The sequence below is a fragment of the Perca flavescens genome, chromosome 9 (assembly GCF_004354835.1).
Source record: "Perca flavescens isolate YP-PL-M2 chromosome 9, PFLA_1.0, whole genome shotgun sequence".
Lineage (NCBI taxonomy): Eukaryota > Metazoa > Chordata > Actinopteri > Perciformes > Percidae > Perca > Perca flavescens.
In genome coordinates this window covers 581,767-599,245 of record NC_041339.1, presented here as the reverse complement: position 1 = coordinate 599,245, position 17,479 = coordinate 581,767, and the positions used below count along the sequence as shown (strand labels likewise).

General features: G+C 42.2%; 2 protein-coding genes across 2 annotated transcripts in view; both read right to left on the bottom strand.

Annotated features, from left to right (window-relative positions):
- Nucleotides 1-50: 50 nt before the first annotated feature.
- gpr17 (G protein-coupled receptor 17) lies at nucleotides 51-7,236 on the bottom strand. The gene is made up of 2 exons (XM_028587626.1): nucleotides 7,083-7,236; nucleotides 51-3,048 (listed from the first exon to the last, which is right to left on the bottom strand). Exon 2 carries the CDS (start codon nucleotides 3,038-3,040, stop codon nucleotides 2,021-2,023), a length of 1,020 nt encoding a protein of 339 aa, XP_028443427.1. The 5' UTR covers nucleotides 3,041-3,048; nucleotides 7,083-7,236; the 3' UTR covers nucleotides 51-2,020.
- Nucleotides 7,237-9,100: 1,864 nt separating this feature from the next.
- Nucleotides 9,101-17,479, bottom strand: part of myo7ba (myosin VIIBa) — a 29,221-nt gene continuing 20,842 nt past the window's right edge. Inside the window, exons 35-49 of the mRNA XM_028587591.1 lie at nucleotides 17,241-17,407; nucleotides 16,946-17,127; nucleotides 16,743-16,864; nucleotides 16,244-16,398; nucleotides 14,798-14,951; nucleotides 14,199-14,354; nucleotides 12,765-12,870; nucleotides 12,553-12,666; nucleotides 12,354-12,441; nucleotides 12,172-12,278; nucleotides 11,717-11,902; nucleotides 10,491-10,607; nucleotides 10,186-10,269; nucleotides 9,989-10,108; nucleotides 9,101-9,883 (exon numbers count right to left, since the gene is read on the bottom strand). Coding sequence (XP_028443392.1) covers nucleotides 9,788-9,883; nucleotides 9,989-10,108; nucleotides 10,186-10,269; nucleotides 10,491-10,607; nucleotides 11,717-11,902; nucleotides 12,172-12,278; nucleotides 12,354-12,441; nucleotides 12,553-12,666; nucleotides 12,765-12,870; nucleotides 14,199-14,354; nucleotides 14,798-14,951; nucleotides 16,244-16,398; nucleotides 16,743-16,864; nucleotides 16,946-17,127; nucleotides 17,241-17,407 — 1,954 coding nt within the window. The 3' untranslated portion in view covers nucleotides 9,101-9,787. The remainder of the gene's footprint in view (nucleotides 9,884-9,988; nucleotides 10,109-10,185; nucleotides 10,270-10,490; nucleotides 10,608-11,716; nucleotides 11,903-12,171; nucleotides 12,279-12,353; nucleotides 12,442-12,552; nucleotides 12,667-12,764; nucleotides 12,871-14,198; nucleotides 14,355-14,797; nucleotides 14,952-16,243; nucleotides 16,399-16,742; nucleotides 16,865-16,945; nucleotides 17,128-17,240; nucleotides 17,408-17,479) is intronic.

Genomic DNA, 17,479 nt, shown 5'->3' with positions numbered 1-17,479 from the left:
GAAGACCCGATCTAAGTCTGATTGCTAACTGTTTGATACTCTAATAGGAATCAGGAGAGCTAGAGGTTTATTGAAAATATATACATTCAGGAAATACAAGAATGGTTTGCCATGTTCATGTGATGGACAGGAAGTCTTGCAGAAATAAGAGGAGGAAAAAAAGCTGCTCACAAACCACAACATGGGTCACATGATACAAAAAGAGAACTACACTCTGACAAGTCACTGCAGCCTCGGAGGTTTCTGTCCTGCGCTTGAAATAGGTTTCAAGGTTTGTATAAATAGGTTTCCCACTTTCACAAAGTCTCAGATATGCAATGGCAGTTTAGACAAGACATCATCTCACGCACAGAGGATGTGAGATCATCTTTACTACGTTATTATTTACAATTTGAAGTCACAAATTACATTTAAAACTGACATTTTACTAAGCTGTGTGAATCGTGTCTTTCTGTCTCAAATATCACTTATTCTGCAGATGACATCAAGCCAAACTGACTCACAGTAAAATAGGATTAATAGTTTGTCATGCAATAGTGCAATAGCATAAAAATAATGTGGACAAAACAACGAATGCATACAATAGATAGTTAAGGAGCTAGATAATGAAGTATATATGTACAATTAAGATTTGTCTAGCAAAAGCAAAGTAAACATGATACTGGTATCTTCCAGCAATTCAAAAATGTCATGTAAATACATTTGTAAGTGGCTGAACTTATTCAGCCATACTAAAACAAGATCAAGAATACAGCCATGCTAGCAGCTCTCTGGTGCTTTGAGCTAAATGCTAACATCAGGATGCTTAAATGCTCACAACAACAATGCTAACATGCTGATGTTTAGCAGGAATGATGCTTACCATTGGCATGCTAATATTTGTTAATTAGCAATGCAGCTGAGGCTGATAGCAATGGCATTGGTTTTGCAGGTAGCCTATTGGTCATGCAATTACAAGTTATTCTGAGGGGAACATGTTGGTACCAAGAGATATTTCAGTTTGGACCAAAGACACCAATACAATCAGCTTATATATTGAGCATTAGGCAGTTATATACCATCCACAACCATCTGCAAACTAGCTAATTAGCTAATTAGCACTTAACACACATTTTGCGAGTAATTGGTCATAAACCAAAGACCTGCTAGTAACAGAAAAAGTCACTAAAGTAATTCCAATTCATCCTCCAGTAATCATGGATATCTGTATTTCTTTTGGCAATCCATCCAGTAGTTGTTGAGATATTTTAAGCTGTACCGACCAGCAGACCGACCTGACATTGCCAGAGCTGCTAGCATTGGCTAAAAACACCTTGAATAAAAAAGTATTTATTACATTTGGCGTAGGATACAAACTAATGACAGGAAATATACATTAAAAGTTTAAATCAAAAGTTTATGTAAATATTTGAACATCGGTGTTTGACACAAAAATCAGAAGCCTGTGGAAACAGTAGACTCCACAACTTCCTGGTTGTGGAGGTCCCAGGCGACTGGAGCCTCCTAGTCTCACAGACTTTGAAGGAGGGGGCTAGTGGTTGACGGTTCTCGGGTGACTTTATTATTTGTCTTATAATGGCGTGATAGTGACTTTCAAATATGTTGATTTGGTCCAAAGGTATCATTTTGCTTTTAAACAGTGAGGAAACAACTTTGTCATCAATTAATTACATCACGTATGAATGAATATGAACAGGATGCCCCTGTCCAGATAACGTGAGTTCACAAAATGCTGTCCTAGTCCTCATATGACGTTTGGAGTCCTTGCACTCTCCTGCACACACACACACAAACAGGTGATGTCAGTTAATGTATGTGAGGGTGAAAGGGGTGTAGGGTGGACACTGGAACTGGGCCTAAAATTCAAGCTATGGGGGCTACAGTGGCACACCACCCACATTGTGGAATGAGCCATCTTCAGTCTGGCAAAGGCAACAGTCAATTAATAGTCAGACCAATTTTAGTTGTGTGTTGGAAATGCATCTATATCAAACAGCGCTCCAGATAAAATTTCTCTTCCTCAAAACTCAGACTTGGCACTCACAGAGCTCTCGTGCGTTCCCTTTAACTCTCCGCTGGTGGCTCCTGACAGCCTCGCCTGATCTTTGCAAAACAATCGCATTAGAGTGCCGCGGAACTTCTCCGCTCCAAACAGGTAGATCAGCGGGTCCATGGCGCCGTTCAGGCAGGTGAGGGAGGAGGTGAGGCGGTTGGCCAGGCTCAGGCCTCTGCGTGCCTGACAGGAGACGTCAGGATGGCTGTAGCCCAGGATGAAAGTGGCCCTGCTCACATGATAAGGCAGGAAACAGACAACATAGATAAGCATGACCAGACCAATGGTGCGCAGGGCCCTCAGCTTGAGGGTCGGCTCTAACCTGGAGCCCCAATGCAGGCTGTAAATGATGAGCAGGTAACAGGCCAGGGTGGCGAGGAAAGGTGGTGTAAAGGCCACAGCCAGTGAGATCAGTGCATTGCGCGAGGCCTTCTCTCTGTACAGCTGCAGACACACTGTCACGCCGTCCACATCCGCAGTCTGGTGGGTGATAAGCAGTGGCGCCATGGAGATGGTAACCAGGGTCCATAGAGAGAAGCTGATGATGTGAGCGTAGCGAGCACGACGAACCTTTAGCGACCTCACAGCGTGAACCACAGCCAGGTAGCGATCCCCCGCCACGCAGGCCAGGAAGTACAGGCTGGCGTACATGTTGACATAAAACAAAAAGCCCGCCACCCTGCAGGGCACCTCGCCAAAGGGCCAGTGGCCTCCAGCGAGGTGGTAGGTGGCCCTCAGCGGGAGGATGATCACATAGGATAAGTCTGCCACGGCCAGATGAATCAAGAAGACGTTAGCTGGAGAGGAAGCGCCACGCTGGTGAGAGAAGATCCAGAGAGCAAGGCTGTTACCGTTCAGCGCCAGAAAGAAAACCAGGATGTAGAAGCATCCAAACAGTGTGTTCTCAACTGTTGTATCCACTGCTGCACAGCTCTCTGATGACCCATTAGACAGCACAGAGGGCATCTCCATTGTAGCCGATTCCATTTTGGTGACTGAGGAGACAGAAATTTTTTTATAAATGTATCCTGAAGGCAATTTTCAGGTATGACTAGAAATATTTTCCCTTTCCATTTGTATCCTAATAAAGCGACATATGCATGTTTGCAGGACAGATAAAACTAAAAACTCTGACAGTGACAGATCAGGTCTGATCTCTGACCATTTGTTTCTAAACACATGCTTGTGATTTCTAAAATACAGTGGTGTGAAAAAGTGTTTGCCCCCTTCCTCATTTCCTGTTCCTTTGCATGTTTGTCACACTTAAGTGTTTCGGAACATCAAACCAATTTAAACAATAGTCAAGGACAACACAAGTAAACACAAAATGCAATTTGTAAATGAAGGTGTTTATCATTAAAGGAGAAAAAAAATCCAAACCATCATGGCCCTGTGTGAAAAAGTGATTGCCCCCTAAACCTAATAACTGGTTGGGCCACCCTTAGCAGCAACAACTGCAACCAAGCGTTTGCGATAACGTGCAATGAGGCTTTTACAGCGTCCTGGAGGAATTTTGGCCCACTCATCTTTGCAGAATTGTCCTAATTCAGTTACATTAGAGGGTTTTCGAGCATGAACGGCCTTTTTAAGGTCATACCACAACATCTCAATAGGATTCAGGTCAGGACTTTGGCTAGGCCACTCCAAAGTCTTCATTTTGTTTTTCTTCAGCCATTCGGTGGTGGACTTGCTGGTGTGTTTAGGATCATTGTCCTGCTGCAGAACCCAAGTTCGTTTCAGCTTGAGTACACGAACAGATGGTCGGACATTCTCCTTCAGGATCTCTTGGTAGACAGCAGAATTCATAGTTCCTTTTATCACGGCAAGTCTTCCAGGTCCTGAAGCAGCAAAACAGCCCCAGACCATCACACTGCCACCACCATATTTTACAGTTGGTATAATGTTCTTTTTATGAAATGCAGTGTTCCTTCTACGCCAGATATACTTGGACACACACCTTCCAAAGAGTTCCACTTTTGTCTCATCGGTCCACAGAATGTTGTCCCAAAAGTCTTGGGGATCATCAAGATGTGTTCTGGAGAAATTGAGACGAGCTTTGATGTTCTTTTTGCTCAGCAGTGGTTTTCTCCTTGGAACTCTGCCATGCAGGCCATTTTTGCCCAGTCTTTTCCTGATGGTGGAGGCATGAACGCTGACCTTAACTGAGGCAAGTGAGGCCTGCAGTTCTTTGGACGTTGTTGTGGGGTCTTTTGTGACCTCTTGGATGAGTCGTCGCTGCGCTCTTGGGGTAATTTTGGGCGGCCGGCCACTCCTGGGAAGGTTCACCACTGTTCCATGTCTTCGCCATTTGTGGATAATGGCTCTCACTGTGGTTCGCTGGATTCCCAAAGCTTTGGAAATGGCTTTATAACCCTTTCCAGACTGATAGATCTCAATTACTTTCTTTCTCAATTGTTCCTGAATTTCTTTGGGTCTCGGCATGATGTGTAGCTTTTAAGGATCTTCTGGTGGACCTTACTGTGTCAAGCAGCTCCTATTTAAGTGATGCCTTGATTGTGAACAGGTGTGGCAATAATCAGGCCTGGGTGTGGCTAGAGAAATTGAACTCAGGTGTGGACAACCACAGTTATAGTATGTTTTAACAAGGGGGGCAATCACTTTTTCACACAGGGCCATGATGGTTTGGATTTTTTTTCTCCTTTAATAATAAACACCTTCATTTACAAATTGCATTTTGTGTTTACTTGTGTTGTCCTTGACTTTTGTTTAAATTGGTTTGATGTTCCGAAACACTTAAGTGTGACACACATGCAAAGGAACAGGAAATGAGGAAGGGGGCAAACACTTTTTCACACCACTGTAGTTCATTGTTAGTATTCAGACAGCAAACTACCCCAGTGACAGGAAACCCAACCCCTGTCCACACACACACACACACAATAGGCAGGGAGATGAATTGTCACAGTGCCAGTCTCAGAAGGTAACAATAGATGTCAGTGTCTCTGGCTAATGTGTACATGCCCTCCGAGCGGATAAATTCTTCATTCTGACCACTACAAGTATGAGACATCCTCTGCACACTGTTAAGTTCAGCAAGTCTTAGTCAATAGATCTTCACTCTTGTTTTTTACAGTTTATCTGGCATCATAGTCTGATTTGTGAGGAAGAATTATTTCAGACTGAATTGAACTTAAAGGGGCATATGAGAAGAGGCATTATTTAAAACATGGGGGAATGGAAATGTCTGTGCAAGATAATACTGTGCAGTAAACATTCATTAGTTTATGTACAGTACCTTCCTGCTGACAGTTAGATGAGAAGACTGAAACCACTCTCATGTGAGAGTGGAGAGCAAGCTAATTAACAAGTAAAACTCTTTTGTTTCATCCGTACAAAAACTGTAGTGTAAAAACAACAAGTTATGTTTTTTATGGGTGGTTATGTGCAGGAGGCAGACAAAGGCAGGCTAGCTGTTTTCCCCTGTTTTTTAGTCTTTGTGGTGGTGCAGGATGGCGCAGTTAGTTTTTGTTGCCGTTTGTGGAGACTGGGCTGTCTACAGAGACCGCGTTTTTTTGACAGTGTGTTCAGGGGACAGGCAGCTAGCAGATAGTGAGGAGATGTTTGCTGTATGTGACAGAAAATGTTGTAGCCTAAAAAACTCATCACATCACTTAGAGCACCTTTAAGGGTAACAAATACGGTACATACAGTATGCTGCATGTTGGTAAGAAAAAATATCTTTACATGCAAATTTCTGGTCTCTGTACATTTGAGTCTTCCTTTTTCAGTGACCGTACAAAGATTAATCTTTGAATATGAAATTGACCAATTCATTTCCAACCTTCCCCAAAGGATTGTAGGATCGGCTTTGTTTTTCCAATCTTAGTGAACTATTTAGACACACCTTAAAAATGACCACCCACTCCTCCGTCCCTCCCGTGCATCTTCTGGCAAGCTCAACTGTCCACTCCCCTCATTTTGATTTATCTCCCTCTTTTCTGCTTTTGCACAAACATCACTGGGGTGTGAACAGAAATAATGAATCCCAAAAAATACTTCTCTCGAACTTTCACTTTGAAATTTGTGGAGGATCCAGGAACAGCATCTATATGTGCAGCACAGATGAACTTGTCATCCTACAGATGTTTCTATAGCTGAAGGGAGGTTCCCAAATATACAACGACACGTGATATACACGTGATGTGCGAAGTAAGGGATTGACTCTCTTTATCGTACAGGCCTAAATCTAGATTTCACCAGCTCACTGTCCGGACTTTTGGCCCATTAGGAAGCAGCCAGATGTAGCAGCGTGGCTCTTTTCAGTGTGTGTGTGTGTGTGTGTGTGTGTGTGTGTGTGTGTGTGTGTCTGTGTGTGTGCTACGCTCCTGTACTGACTGGAGCTGTGAGACCCACAATGGAGGGCATTTCTCAGCCAAGGCTCAGACTCAGCCCATTCAGAAACCCCAAAAGGGTTGAAGTCCCAGCAGGGATAACAAACCAGGAGCAGCACAACTCAATGGAAAAGCTCCCAGAAATACGGATCCCTGAGGGATAATCCTAAAGAGAAGCAATCCTGAAATAAGCCTTCATCACAATGATCTGGGAAAGCAGATCTGTGCAAGAGTGTTGGCAGAGAGGAGACTGAGCATCCTGGCATCGGCCCTTTTTTAGAGATTAGTCAGTAACAATTTGTTGGGACAAAACTGTGACAGCTGCAATGTGTACAATCGTATATTGTTAAAACTGGTCACAGTAAGACCCGAGTAGAATAAAGTAACTGTGAAAATTGGCTATTGGATTAAATGTGAAAGCACTTGATATTCATCCTCCCAATCTTAAAAAGCAGATTGTTATCAATGCATGCTTCAAAAAAAATCAGTGAAATGCTGTTGGGATTTACATTTTGGAACAAAAGTGACACATTTACAGAACAAATACTTAGTGCTATTGCACAGTGAACTTGGTAGTTGTAGAATCAATGACATCTTGTGGAGGCGGCATTTTAATATAATCATCAAAAAAATCTCTTTTGCCTTATCAAAATCTGAGGTAAAGTAAAAAGACTTACCTGAGCTTTAGGGTTTTGCAGAGAGAGGACTTCTTGAAGAAAAGGTTTGCTGCTTGAGAAACAATTGAGCTGCTGAACAATGAGGGCAGGAGCCGAGTGAAGACTGGGAGCCCGACCGGCGCGCTCGGGAAGAACTGAAGCTCCTAGAACTCCCTTTTCTCTCCCTCAAGATGTGCTTAGGAATGAGACTGTAGCTCTTTTTGTGTCTCAACAAATTTGATAACAGAAAGGGAGTCCCAATGGGAGCGTTTTGTCTGAACCTTGACCCCACCCTTTCTTTCCCCATCCCCTTCTCCTAAGAGAGCCACTTGTGCGCTCCACAATAGCTCAGTCAGAATAAGCAGCACATTTTAGCAGCGGGAAGAAGAATGGCATGCCTCAGTCGCAACGAGTCCTTGGGTATGCCTCCATGGAAACAAGGCCTAGTGGTGCGCCGATTGCCTTTACCATGAACTCCCACCCCCCCACTGATAGACAGAAGATGGAGTGTGTTGTTAATTTAGAAGTTTATGACTGAAGTCTCAGAGATGATCTTTTGTAGATGGTCTGTTTAGTTCTACAGAGGGCCCCATTCCCTCTAGGAGAGCAAGTGAAAAACAAGAGCGGGGAGGGTGGGGGACGCTTGGAGGAAACAGAGGCCCTTGTTGGACTCTTGCCTCCTGGGGGCATCTTGAATTGGAATGCCCAAAATAATCAGTCGTATGGCCATCGGACAGATGTGGAAAGAGTACCCGCTGGCTGAGGGGGAATAATATTTCTTTCATTCAAGGAGATCCCAGCTGTGTGTCAGACACATCGGCCCCTTTTTCTCCTCTGTATCATCGATATGCAAATGGTATTCTGTAGACTTGAATGGAGGCCCTATCTGTGCACAACTGTGGAGAAGCTTTGACATCACTACCCTGTTAATCTGCTGCCAACTGCTAATTGGGACGGCCCCTGCTTTTGTTCGGCTCCTCAGCTCTGTCTGTTGCAAGTAAAGTAAGTGCTTACTATCATAAATATATACCATTATTCTTACTTACTGCTGTGAAGGAGCAGCTCTCGGCTGCTCATAGAAAAATAAGATGCTCTATACTTTTTGAACAGTTACACTCACCAACAGGCTTCCACTGGGAAAAGGTTTTATTTCACAATTTTAGCAGAAATAATTATTTCTCAGCAATAAATGTGAATATAAGAGCATATTTATGTTAAGCAAATTACAATATTATTTAAAGATGGACTTATTTAAAAGGTACCATGTGGAGTTTTTCAACACTATTAGCACTACTGAGCAATGTTTTGACCAGTGGGTCCCTGTTTTATTTATATCGTGCACAAGGATGCACATGCACGCAAGCATTTAGGTGACATCTTGCCATCAGTTTCATGGCAGTCCAGTCATGGAACAGTAGGTAGCCATAATGAGCACAGAAGCATAGCAATGTGTCGAAAAAAAAAAAAGAAAAAAAAGAAAAGAAATTGGCAGCAAGCTAGAAAACATGGCTGTTTTTAATTTTTTTTTCTCAAAACATTGGCTTTGGTGTTTTATGAGAAAGAAAGGTTAGGTCTGAGGGATACACCCAATGTGTTAGGCTGAGAAAAACCACAGACTTTTACATTTTGTTTGTTTTCAAGAAAACTCCACAGGGCACCTTAAAGTGCTCATATTATGCTCATTTTCAGGTTCATAATTGTATTTAAAGGTTGTACCAGAATAGGTTTATCTTGTTTAATTTTCAAAAAACACCGTATTTTTGTTGTACTGCACATTGCTGCAGCTTCTCTTTTCACCCTGTGTGTTGAGCTCTCTGTTTTAGCTACCGAGTGAGACATCTCACTTCTGTTCCATCTTTGTTGGGAGTCACACATGCTCAGTACCTAGGTAAGGACTACTAGCCAGTCAGAAGCAGAGTATGAGGGCGTGCACAGTTTGTGAACAGTGTTTTCTGTTGGAGATGGTAAGTCCCTTTGGGGGGGGGACTTTGGGCTTTTTCACTTTGTAAACCTATAACATGCACAAAAAAGATACATAACACAATAAAAGAAAGGGAACAAGCCAAAGAGCATAATATGAGCACTTTAAATGTAAAGGCTTACAAATGTGTATGGCGATTTGTTACACACAGGTTGGACAGTTTGTAAATCAATTAGAGAATTACACCAGATTTTCAAAAGACATTTAGACATTGATATACACAGGAAGTATTTAAAAAAAAAAGTTATTAAAGAAATTGAAGTTGGAAATACATAGAATACTGGTATTTATTAAAGTTAGGTTGTATCTATTTCTACATTTGTTTAACATTTATTAAACTTGGGTTGTATTCATCAATGGGAAGAAGCATTTAGGGAAACCATGATTGATTCACAAACTGTCATACACATTTGTATATCCTGGTGTTTTTGTGGATCATGAAACATGTATTTTTTCACTAAGAAAATGTGAGCACAGTATTAGTATTACCTACAATGTGGGTTCCTTATGTTGCTTGAATACACGCCAAATAAACATTAGCTTTAAATAAAATGCCAGAAATCCACAAGAAGTTCTTTTTATGCAATTAATCAAAGCATGAGCACAAATAAAGTTGATTGCACTTTCAAAAACAGAGAGGTAGTCCTGCTCTGCCTCTGTGTGTGTGTATGAACTACATGTTGAGTGTGTGGGTTTGAATCTCCAGCCACAGGCACCAGTTGCATCACACTCGTGCTACTGAGGCTCACATGTCAAAGCGCTGGTTCCTGGTTTGCACTGTCCTCCTCTCTCTGAGGTACATGCTGACATAGGAGGTTATAAGATCATCCATCTTGTAACCCTTTTGGAAGGAAGACAACAGAGGTAAAGAAAGGAAATGAAAAGGACAACTTTACTTACTGACAGTGTATCATTTAAAGCTCACATATCTAATGATATATCTTACCAGTGAAGTTTCACATAGGAATTTGCTCCCTTTGACTAAGTTGCCAATAGTCATGTGAAAGTAGGTGCTTCCACTACACCAGTTAGCGATACGGTTGAATGGGTGATTTGCCAGCACATCCTTTACAAGAGAAAGAATTGTTAATGGTGGAAAATAGGAGCAGGGTGTCAATGAAAATACTGGTAATTCATTTTCACCTTGGTTTTAGGGTGGATGATGGTGAGTCCTTGCTTGCTGACAGCTATTCGCACAATATCTGGGAAATTTGGTTCAGATGTTTGCTGAAAAGAAAGTTCGAAAGGCAACTGAGCAACAATTTTCTTCACTGTGGTCATGACTATTTGCTTTCTGCAGACGTGCACTTAGTGTACCATGGTGACAGAGGGTGGGTGAGGGACTGAGACAGAGCGAGAGCATCAGATAAACCAGCCACCCACCCACCCAGCGGACTATAGATAGCTAGATAAAGCACCGTTTGTGCGGCTTTCACTGCAGCCCTTACCTTCACTTCAAAGAATGCACAGCCGAACGTCGGCCAGCGGCAGACCGCCTTCAGAAATGCCACCTTAGCTTCTTCAACAGTCATACCAACTTGTTTGTTAAAAGAGGCAACAACACTCTGAAAATAAAGTTTAAAAAAATGCATCACAGTATGATACAACACTCTTGTCTTGTAGAAGTATTTGCATTGCTTTTAATGAGGTTAATGATTTTCTAACGCCCCCACAGCCTTCAGGCAATATTCTCAGAGAGCTGAGATCACAGGGATGGCATAATGGGGACATTGTTCAGATGGGCAATTTAAAGAATCTAGCGATACTCAAGTGTCTGTGTATCCATAGCCTGATATATCTTACTCCCTATGTGCCATAGAGCTCCATTGTTTGTCCAAAAACTATAAGAAACATATCAATAGCCACACTGTTGCACTGGGTGACAGTCTATCTTTTCAATGAACACAGGCTCTGTAGTAGTTATTTTGATCACATACAACGTCCTGGTGCTGTAAATACTTGCTAGCACACTAACAGTGTATTAATCCACTGCTAGTCCCCAAATTGCATAGTATTCTAGTTAAATTAATGTTTCCTAAAAACGACAGTGCCCAGCTGTTTTAGGACTTTTTTTTTAGTATCTAAAGTTAAACTATATATATACTATATATGTGATAACTGTTTTTAGCCATGCTAGCTGCGTGGATCTTGGGATAGTAATTTCAGTCTGTCGGTCTGTCAGTGGTTAGTATCTCAGTAGTCTGGAGCAACGGAAATGTATATTTCCAGGATAATTGCTTGACGCAATGGATGTCCCTCACCTTCCGCTCTCTGTGTGTCGCCGTTCTCAAACTCCGTTCGCTTCAGGAAACAACAACAAACTTCAAGCTGGTGAGCTACACGCTGAAAATGGCAGACTTTGAAGAAAATTTGGATGGTGCAACAAGACAGGTCTGCTTGGTTCTTTCGGGGAATGATTGTAAAGATTTACTAAGAATATGTTTACAGCATTTAATATCTAACTGGGACGTTTGGGGACAGATTGGTGGTATTGATATGGACAAAATACACACTGAAAGCAGCAGAAATGCAGAGCTGAGAACACTTTAATATCTGTTTATTTATCGCAAGTAATATCGTTATCGCGATACTCAACAACGTTATCGCATATAATCCTCATATCGTGCAGCCCTACTTTGAATATGAAATCAGTGAAAGGAAAAGCCCCTCATACCTTCTTCCACTCATTTTCAGACATGGCCTTCAGTTGGTCCATGGGCACCAGCTCCTTCAGCATCTTGGGAATCATGACAAACTGGCTCTTGTCATTGTCAACTTTAATCCTGAAGAGCAGAGCCGCAATGTTGACCATTTCCTCTTTGGTGCAAACATGATAGCCTCTCAGGTACTTTGGTAGCTCCTGGAAGATAGAAAGATATCTTATAAAGTCTGCTATTTTAAACTAAGTTGTTACTCACTACATTGTTCATTAAGAGATCACTTTTGAATCTGTTCCTACTGGTCATTGTTATGAAACCAGAGGGAACAGTCTGGAACTAGTGTGGATACTATCTCAGCTATATGTCAGGTACAATTATGTTCACGGAAAGGTTTGGCTTTTATATCATGTGTAAAAACAAACCAGCCTGGAAAATTTGATGGTGACTGAGCTGCATCATTTAAATGTACCTGAGGGAAATGGAAGATAAGATCGGCCTCTGTGTCTCTGCCAGGGATCACATTGAACCACAACTTCCTCATAAAGAACACAAGGTAGGCTATGTTGACTGGCCCACCTGCAACACACACACACAAAGAGGTTTTTACAGGTAAAAAAGAATTGACACTCCTATCAGATAATCAGTTTTTACCGTCTTTGATCCCCTTGGCTTTCTTGGACCAGTCAGTGATTTGTCTCAGACTATCAAAGAAGTAGTCTGTGTCATTCAAACTGAGAACCTGAAATTAACACAATGACAGATTTTCTTGTGTGAAAGTTAATGCAAGAACACACATATTGAATTTCTAGATCAGAATATAATGTTCAAGGATGAAAAATGTCAAATAAACCTTGTCATTTGTTTTGACAAAAATGCTGAAGCCGTCTGCTGAAGCCAGACTGAGCTTCTTGGTAATGTTCTGGATGAGATCCCTGATCCTGGTGTTTGTCGCCACCTCAAATTTCTGAAGAGGGACGAAAGGAATCACTGGTATTACTGCAGGAATATTTGACCTGGCTTTTTTTCCTGTAACTTCACACAAAGAAGAGGTGTGTTTCCTACCTCCTCTGTGTCGTTGGGGAAGTGGATTTTGTGGAAGATCTGGGTGCTGTTCTGTTGGATGGCGTCTACCTCCACCTGGTGTGGTGGGAGCTTCCTGGGCTCCATCCTACACAAGGACAGCAAATGCTTAGTCATGTTGTTTTTTTTACGTTATCCTTTTGACACTAAAGCCACAGTGCCGATAAAGACAAAAACACACACTCTATCACTAAAATGGCAAACCAGAATGCAACACCATGCATCAACTATGCCGATCAAAAATAAGTCTCTTAGATCCTGCTGTCATGATGGAAATTCTACTGAATATAAATCAAATGTATTTATAGATGCAAATGCAAAGTGTCGTCACTGGTCCACTGTGAAGGTGATGCAACACCGATGTCAATGTGAGCGTCGCTGCAAGGAAGTTCTGCCTTGTTTTTTTTTTCCCATGCATTGGTGACTAACTGGTCCAGTATTGAGCAAGAACGCTGTAACAGGCAGCCGTAAACCGTGCTGCAATGTAATCATACAGTATAGAGCAAATGTGCATTGTCAATGTTGTCCGCTAAAAGTTCTGTTTTTGCCACTGACAGGCTCAGATTATTATTCTAAGTGTCTGACAACATTATAGAAGGTCCCCTACAGAGATAAACCTTTTTGTTTAAGAGTAAAAACCTTTTTGATTAACCAGAAACTACTCAGAAATCTCCCTCACCAAACCCACCAGACTCCATGTAAATAATCAGGACTTTTAGCGTGTATAGAGCCAGCATATCTCCACCAGACTCCATGTAAATAATCAGGATTTTTAGCGTGTATAGAGCCAGCATATCTCCACCAGACTCCATGTAAATAATCAGGACTTAGGACATTACATTACGTTACATGTCATTTAGCTGACGCTTTTATCCAAAGCGACTTACAATTGCTATATATCAGAGGTTGCACGCCTCTGGAGCAATTAGGGGTTAATTGTCTTGCTCACGGACACATTGGTTGATGGATTGCAGTGGGAATCGAACCCTGATCTCCCACATCAAAGGCATGTGTTATATCCACTGCGCAATCACCACCACCCAGTCTTGCTTAATACTGGACCAGTTTCAAAAAAATGTTGTTCCCATCAGTCAGTAAGACATTTAACCCACATAACTTACTCTCAACAAATCAAGACCAAGAAGTCCATACACTTCACTTACTGTAGTTTATTTTTAGAGAGCCTAAACACACAAGACATTTCCTTTTCTCACGTCATGTCGTCATGTTGAATCATGCTAGCTGCTAACCAGAGGTGAAGTGTTGGCATGCCTTGTACTTTTCTACAAGTGACACTAGCTGCTCTAGAAACCACACTCTCACTGGGGGGTCTGTGTCATCTCTTCTTTGAAACACTGGGGGAAACACGTTGCTGTGTGTTGGTGACGTATATATAAAACCACGCGTTGGGCTAACCTCAGGGAGCTCTGCAGACGCTGCAGGCAGTCGGAGGCGAGGGGCTCTCTGCGGCGCGACTCCAGAAATCGCTGAGTGTGCTTCAGAAGAGACTGGCTGGGAGGAAACAGGCCGCAGCAGAGCCACAGCAGCTGCCAGCCCTGCTCCACGCTGAACCTGGGGGAGGCAAAAGACAATATACAGCATGGGAGGGTGGTTACACAATGCAAAATGTCTTTCATTTTTTTACTGTTTGTTTACTATGTCTAAATAAAATAAAAAAAGGGCTGTAACTAGCAATTATTTTCATTATCAATTAATTAAGTCATATATTTCTTGATTAATCAATTAACCATTTGACTTAAAAATATGAAAAAAACTGTTTGAAAAGAAAGTCTTGTTTTGCTTGACCAACAGTCCAAAACCTTAATATATTCAGTTTACAATGATATAAAAAAGAGAAAAGCAGAATATCTTATTGGAGAACCAGAAAATTCTCAATTTTAAGTGATAATCAAAATAGTTTACTGTCTAATACAAATGATCCTTTCCCAAACAAACAAATCCACCAACAGCATTTAAATCTGAGAACCTGAGATGGTGAAATAACATCAGCGTACCGGTTGTTATTGCTGGTCATCTGCTTCATGATCTGGCAATAGATCTCATCCCTGAGCGCCTCATTTTGAGTGGCGGGGCTGAAGATCTGGTCGGTGAGCTCGAGAGGACTCTGCATCTGCTTGGTAGGGTAATCTCCCATATATTTTAGGATCGGTGCACAACAGTCAAGGAGAAACAACCATCGTGGTTTCATAAACTCTGAAGTAGTGTTGCTGCTGATGCTATAGATAGAATTGGTATGGTAGCTGAGGAAGCTTGTTTGGTTAGTTTTCTTTTGGGGCTAGGCTGTAGGCTGTTAACTTAGCATGTTAGTTAGCTTAGCAAGGCTAGTTATCTTGGCTATACTCAGTTTATATGGTCACGTCGAAGCTACTTTTTCTCATGTTATTTGATAGATGACAGTGTAGAAAACGAGGGTAATTAGAGGGGTATGACATGCAACCAAGTTCCCAAGGCTGGAATGGGATGCGTGCTGTTTTATGGCATGCACTGCTGCTCAGCTACCAAGGCCAGTTTGACATGTCCATGGCCATGGAAGCCTATGGCTAATAGGTTTGGTGGTGATGGCTATATTGACTACGGAGAGGCCTTCTGCTAGTACAGGTAGAGAGGACTCTGCATCTGCTTGGTGGGGTAATATATTACAGCATTGGTGCAGTCAACGGTCATTTAGCAACAACCATTCTGGTTTTTATAAACTTTGAAAATATTTTTAGCTGGTGATGCTACAGGTAGAATTAGTTTTTTTGTTGCTTGCTAGTGTATGGCAGCTAAGGAGGCTTGTTTGGTTAGATTTCGGGGTTAGGCTTTATTGATCCCCAGGGGGTACGAGCCACGTTCGGTCAGAGGTTTCTGCCTGTGAAAAGGAAGTTTTCCCGGGGCACTCTGGTAGCTCACCTGGTTGAGCATGTGCCCCATATACTAAGGCTCAGTCCTTATCACAATGGCCTGGCTTCCAGTCCGACCCGTGGCCCCTTGCTGCATGTCGTCCCCCCTCTTTCTCCCCTTTCCTGGCTTCAGCTATCCTATCTTATAAAGGCCAAAAAAAATTATTTAAAAAAAGAGGATGTTTTTCCTCGCCGCTGTCGCACCTAATGCTTGCTCTTGGAATTGTTGGGTCTCTATAAATTATATAGTGTGGTCTAGACCTACTCTATCTGTTAAGTGACCTGAGATAACATCCGTTATGATTTGAATTGAATGTGTCTAAAATGTTAGCCAAACAGTGCTAGCTTGCAGTGGAGGGCTGTGTTGAGTGGATGTGTTCAGACAAAGAGCGAGGTTGTTATGGGACACTGGAACACACAGTTGAGGCTTCTCTGTGCTGCGGCCCCAACTCAATAAAACACAGTTTATAGACCTACCTGCTGACACTGTAAACCTGCCTGCACTCTTACTCTCAATAAATGCTACTCTTTTATATATCTCTGGTGTGTAGAGGATATCAGTGAAGGCCAGACAGGCTTTGTGGCTAAGCTCTGCGCTGCCCACCAGTTTCTTGAGGAAGGGCTGTCTGATTGGCTCTCTGGAGTTTGCCCACAGCCTCTCAGGAGCAGCATTCCTGGACATCACCTGGCGGTTCACATCGATAGTGGGCTGCCTGTAGGATCAAGGAAAATCAGAATTAGAATCAGAAAGGGTTTTTATTGCCAAGTACGTTTTTTAACACATACAAGGAATTTGTTTTGGTGTTGTTGGTGCACATCACACATTCTCTAAATGTAATAAACAATATAAGTATAGGTATAAACAATATAAGTATAAGTATATGTACACAGTATGTATTAAATTAAAAATAAAGATAGAATAAAATAAAATAAAATAAAATAAATAAAGAGCAAAGAGCAAAGAGCAAAAAAGATGGGTATTGCTGCTGTTGGTGTTGTTCCTGTGAGCATTATCCTGCTGATCAGCTGGTGAAGAAAAGGAGGAATTTCCAGATACCTGAAGTACTGGAGGGAGAATTCTTTCAGCGTGGCAGGAGCTACTCTCTCCATCGTTCCTGTTTCTTTCTGGTTTTCCTTTATGATGTCCTTCCTCTGGTTAGGAGACAAGTTGAGGAGGCTCTGAAAAAAAATTAAAAAGATAATGAATACTCCACAGATCCTGAGCACAATCACTCATCTGAGAAGGACATCTCCATATACCATGACTTCCTTGCTGGGTTTGCTGAGTGTTGGCAGGATTAAGATGGCCTCGGTGGGGACGGCCCCCTTTTGTTTCGTGCTCTCATTTTGGCCCTTTATCCAGCCACGTTCCTGAGAGAACTCGTCATCTTTGATTATTATAATGAGCTCTCCTTTCTTAAAGCCCAGTAGTGTGGGGTCATCTGTAAGGAATGGAAGTCAAATCAGAAATCAGTTAGGAATTAGCAGAAATGACCCTAAAAGAGATCATTTAGCCGTGACCATATAAGAAAAGAAAAGAAATGTGGCCTCTGACCTCGCCTGTCGGCTTCCTTTAGGGTCACAGCATACTGAGATCTCTCGGTCAGTCCACTGAGGAACATTGTCACCAGCTCTGCCATGTCCTCAGTGGTGCCTCCACTCAGAGTGAAGTCTCCTTTCAGTGTCAGCAGACTCACCGCCTGGCCAGACACTTTGCCCTCCCTGGGTCAGAACACAAGTAACAGCACACTGTTTTAGGGGGGTTTCATATCTACCTTGTTTGTTTCGGACTTT

Excerpts from the sequence above, each read along its gene's own strand:
- gpr17 (XM_028587626.1), bottom strand. The coding sequence starts at position 3,040 with ATGGAATCGGCTACAATGGAGATGCCCTCTGTGCTGTCTAATGGGTCA.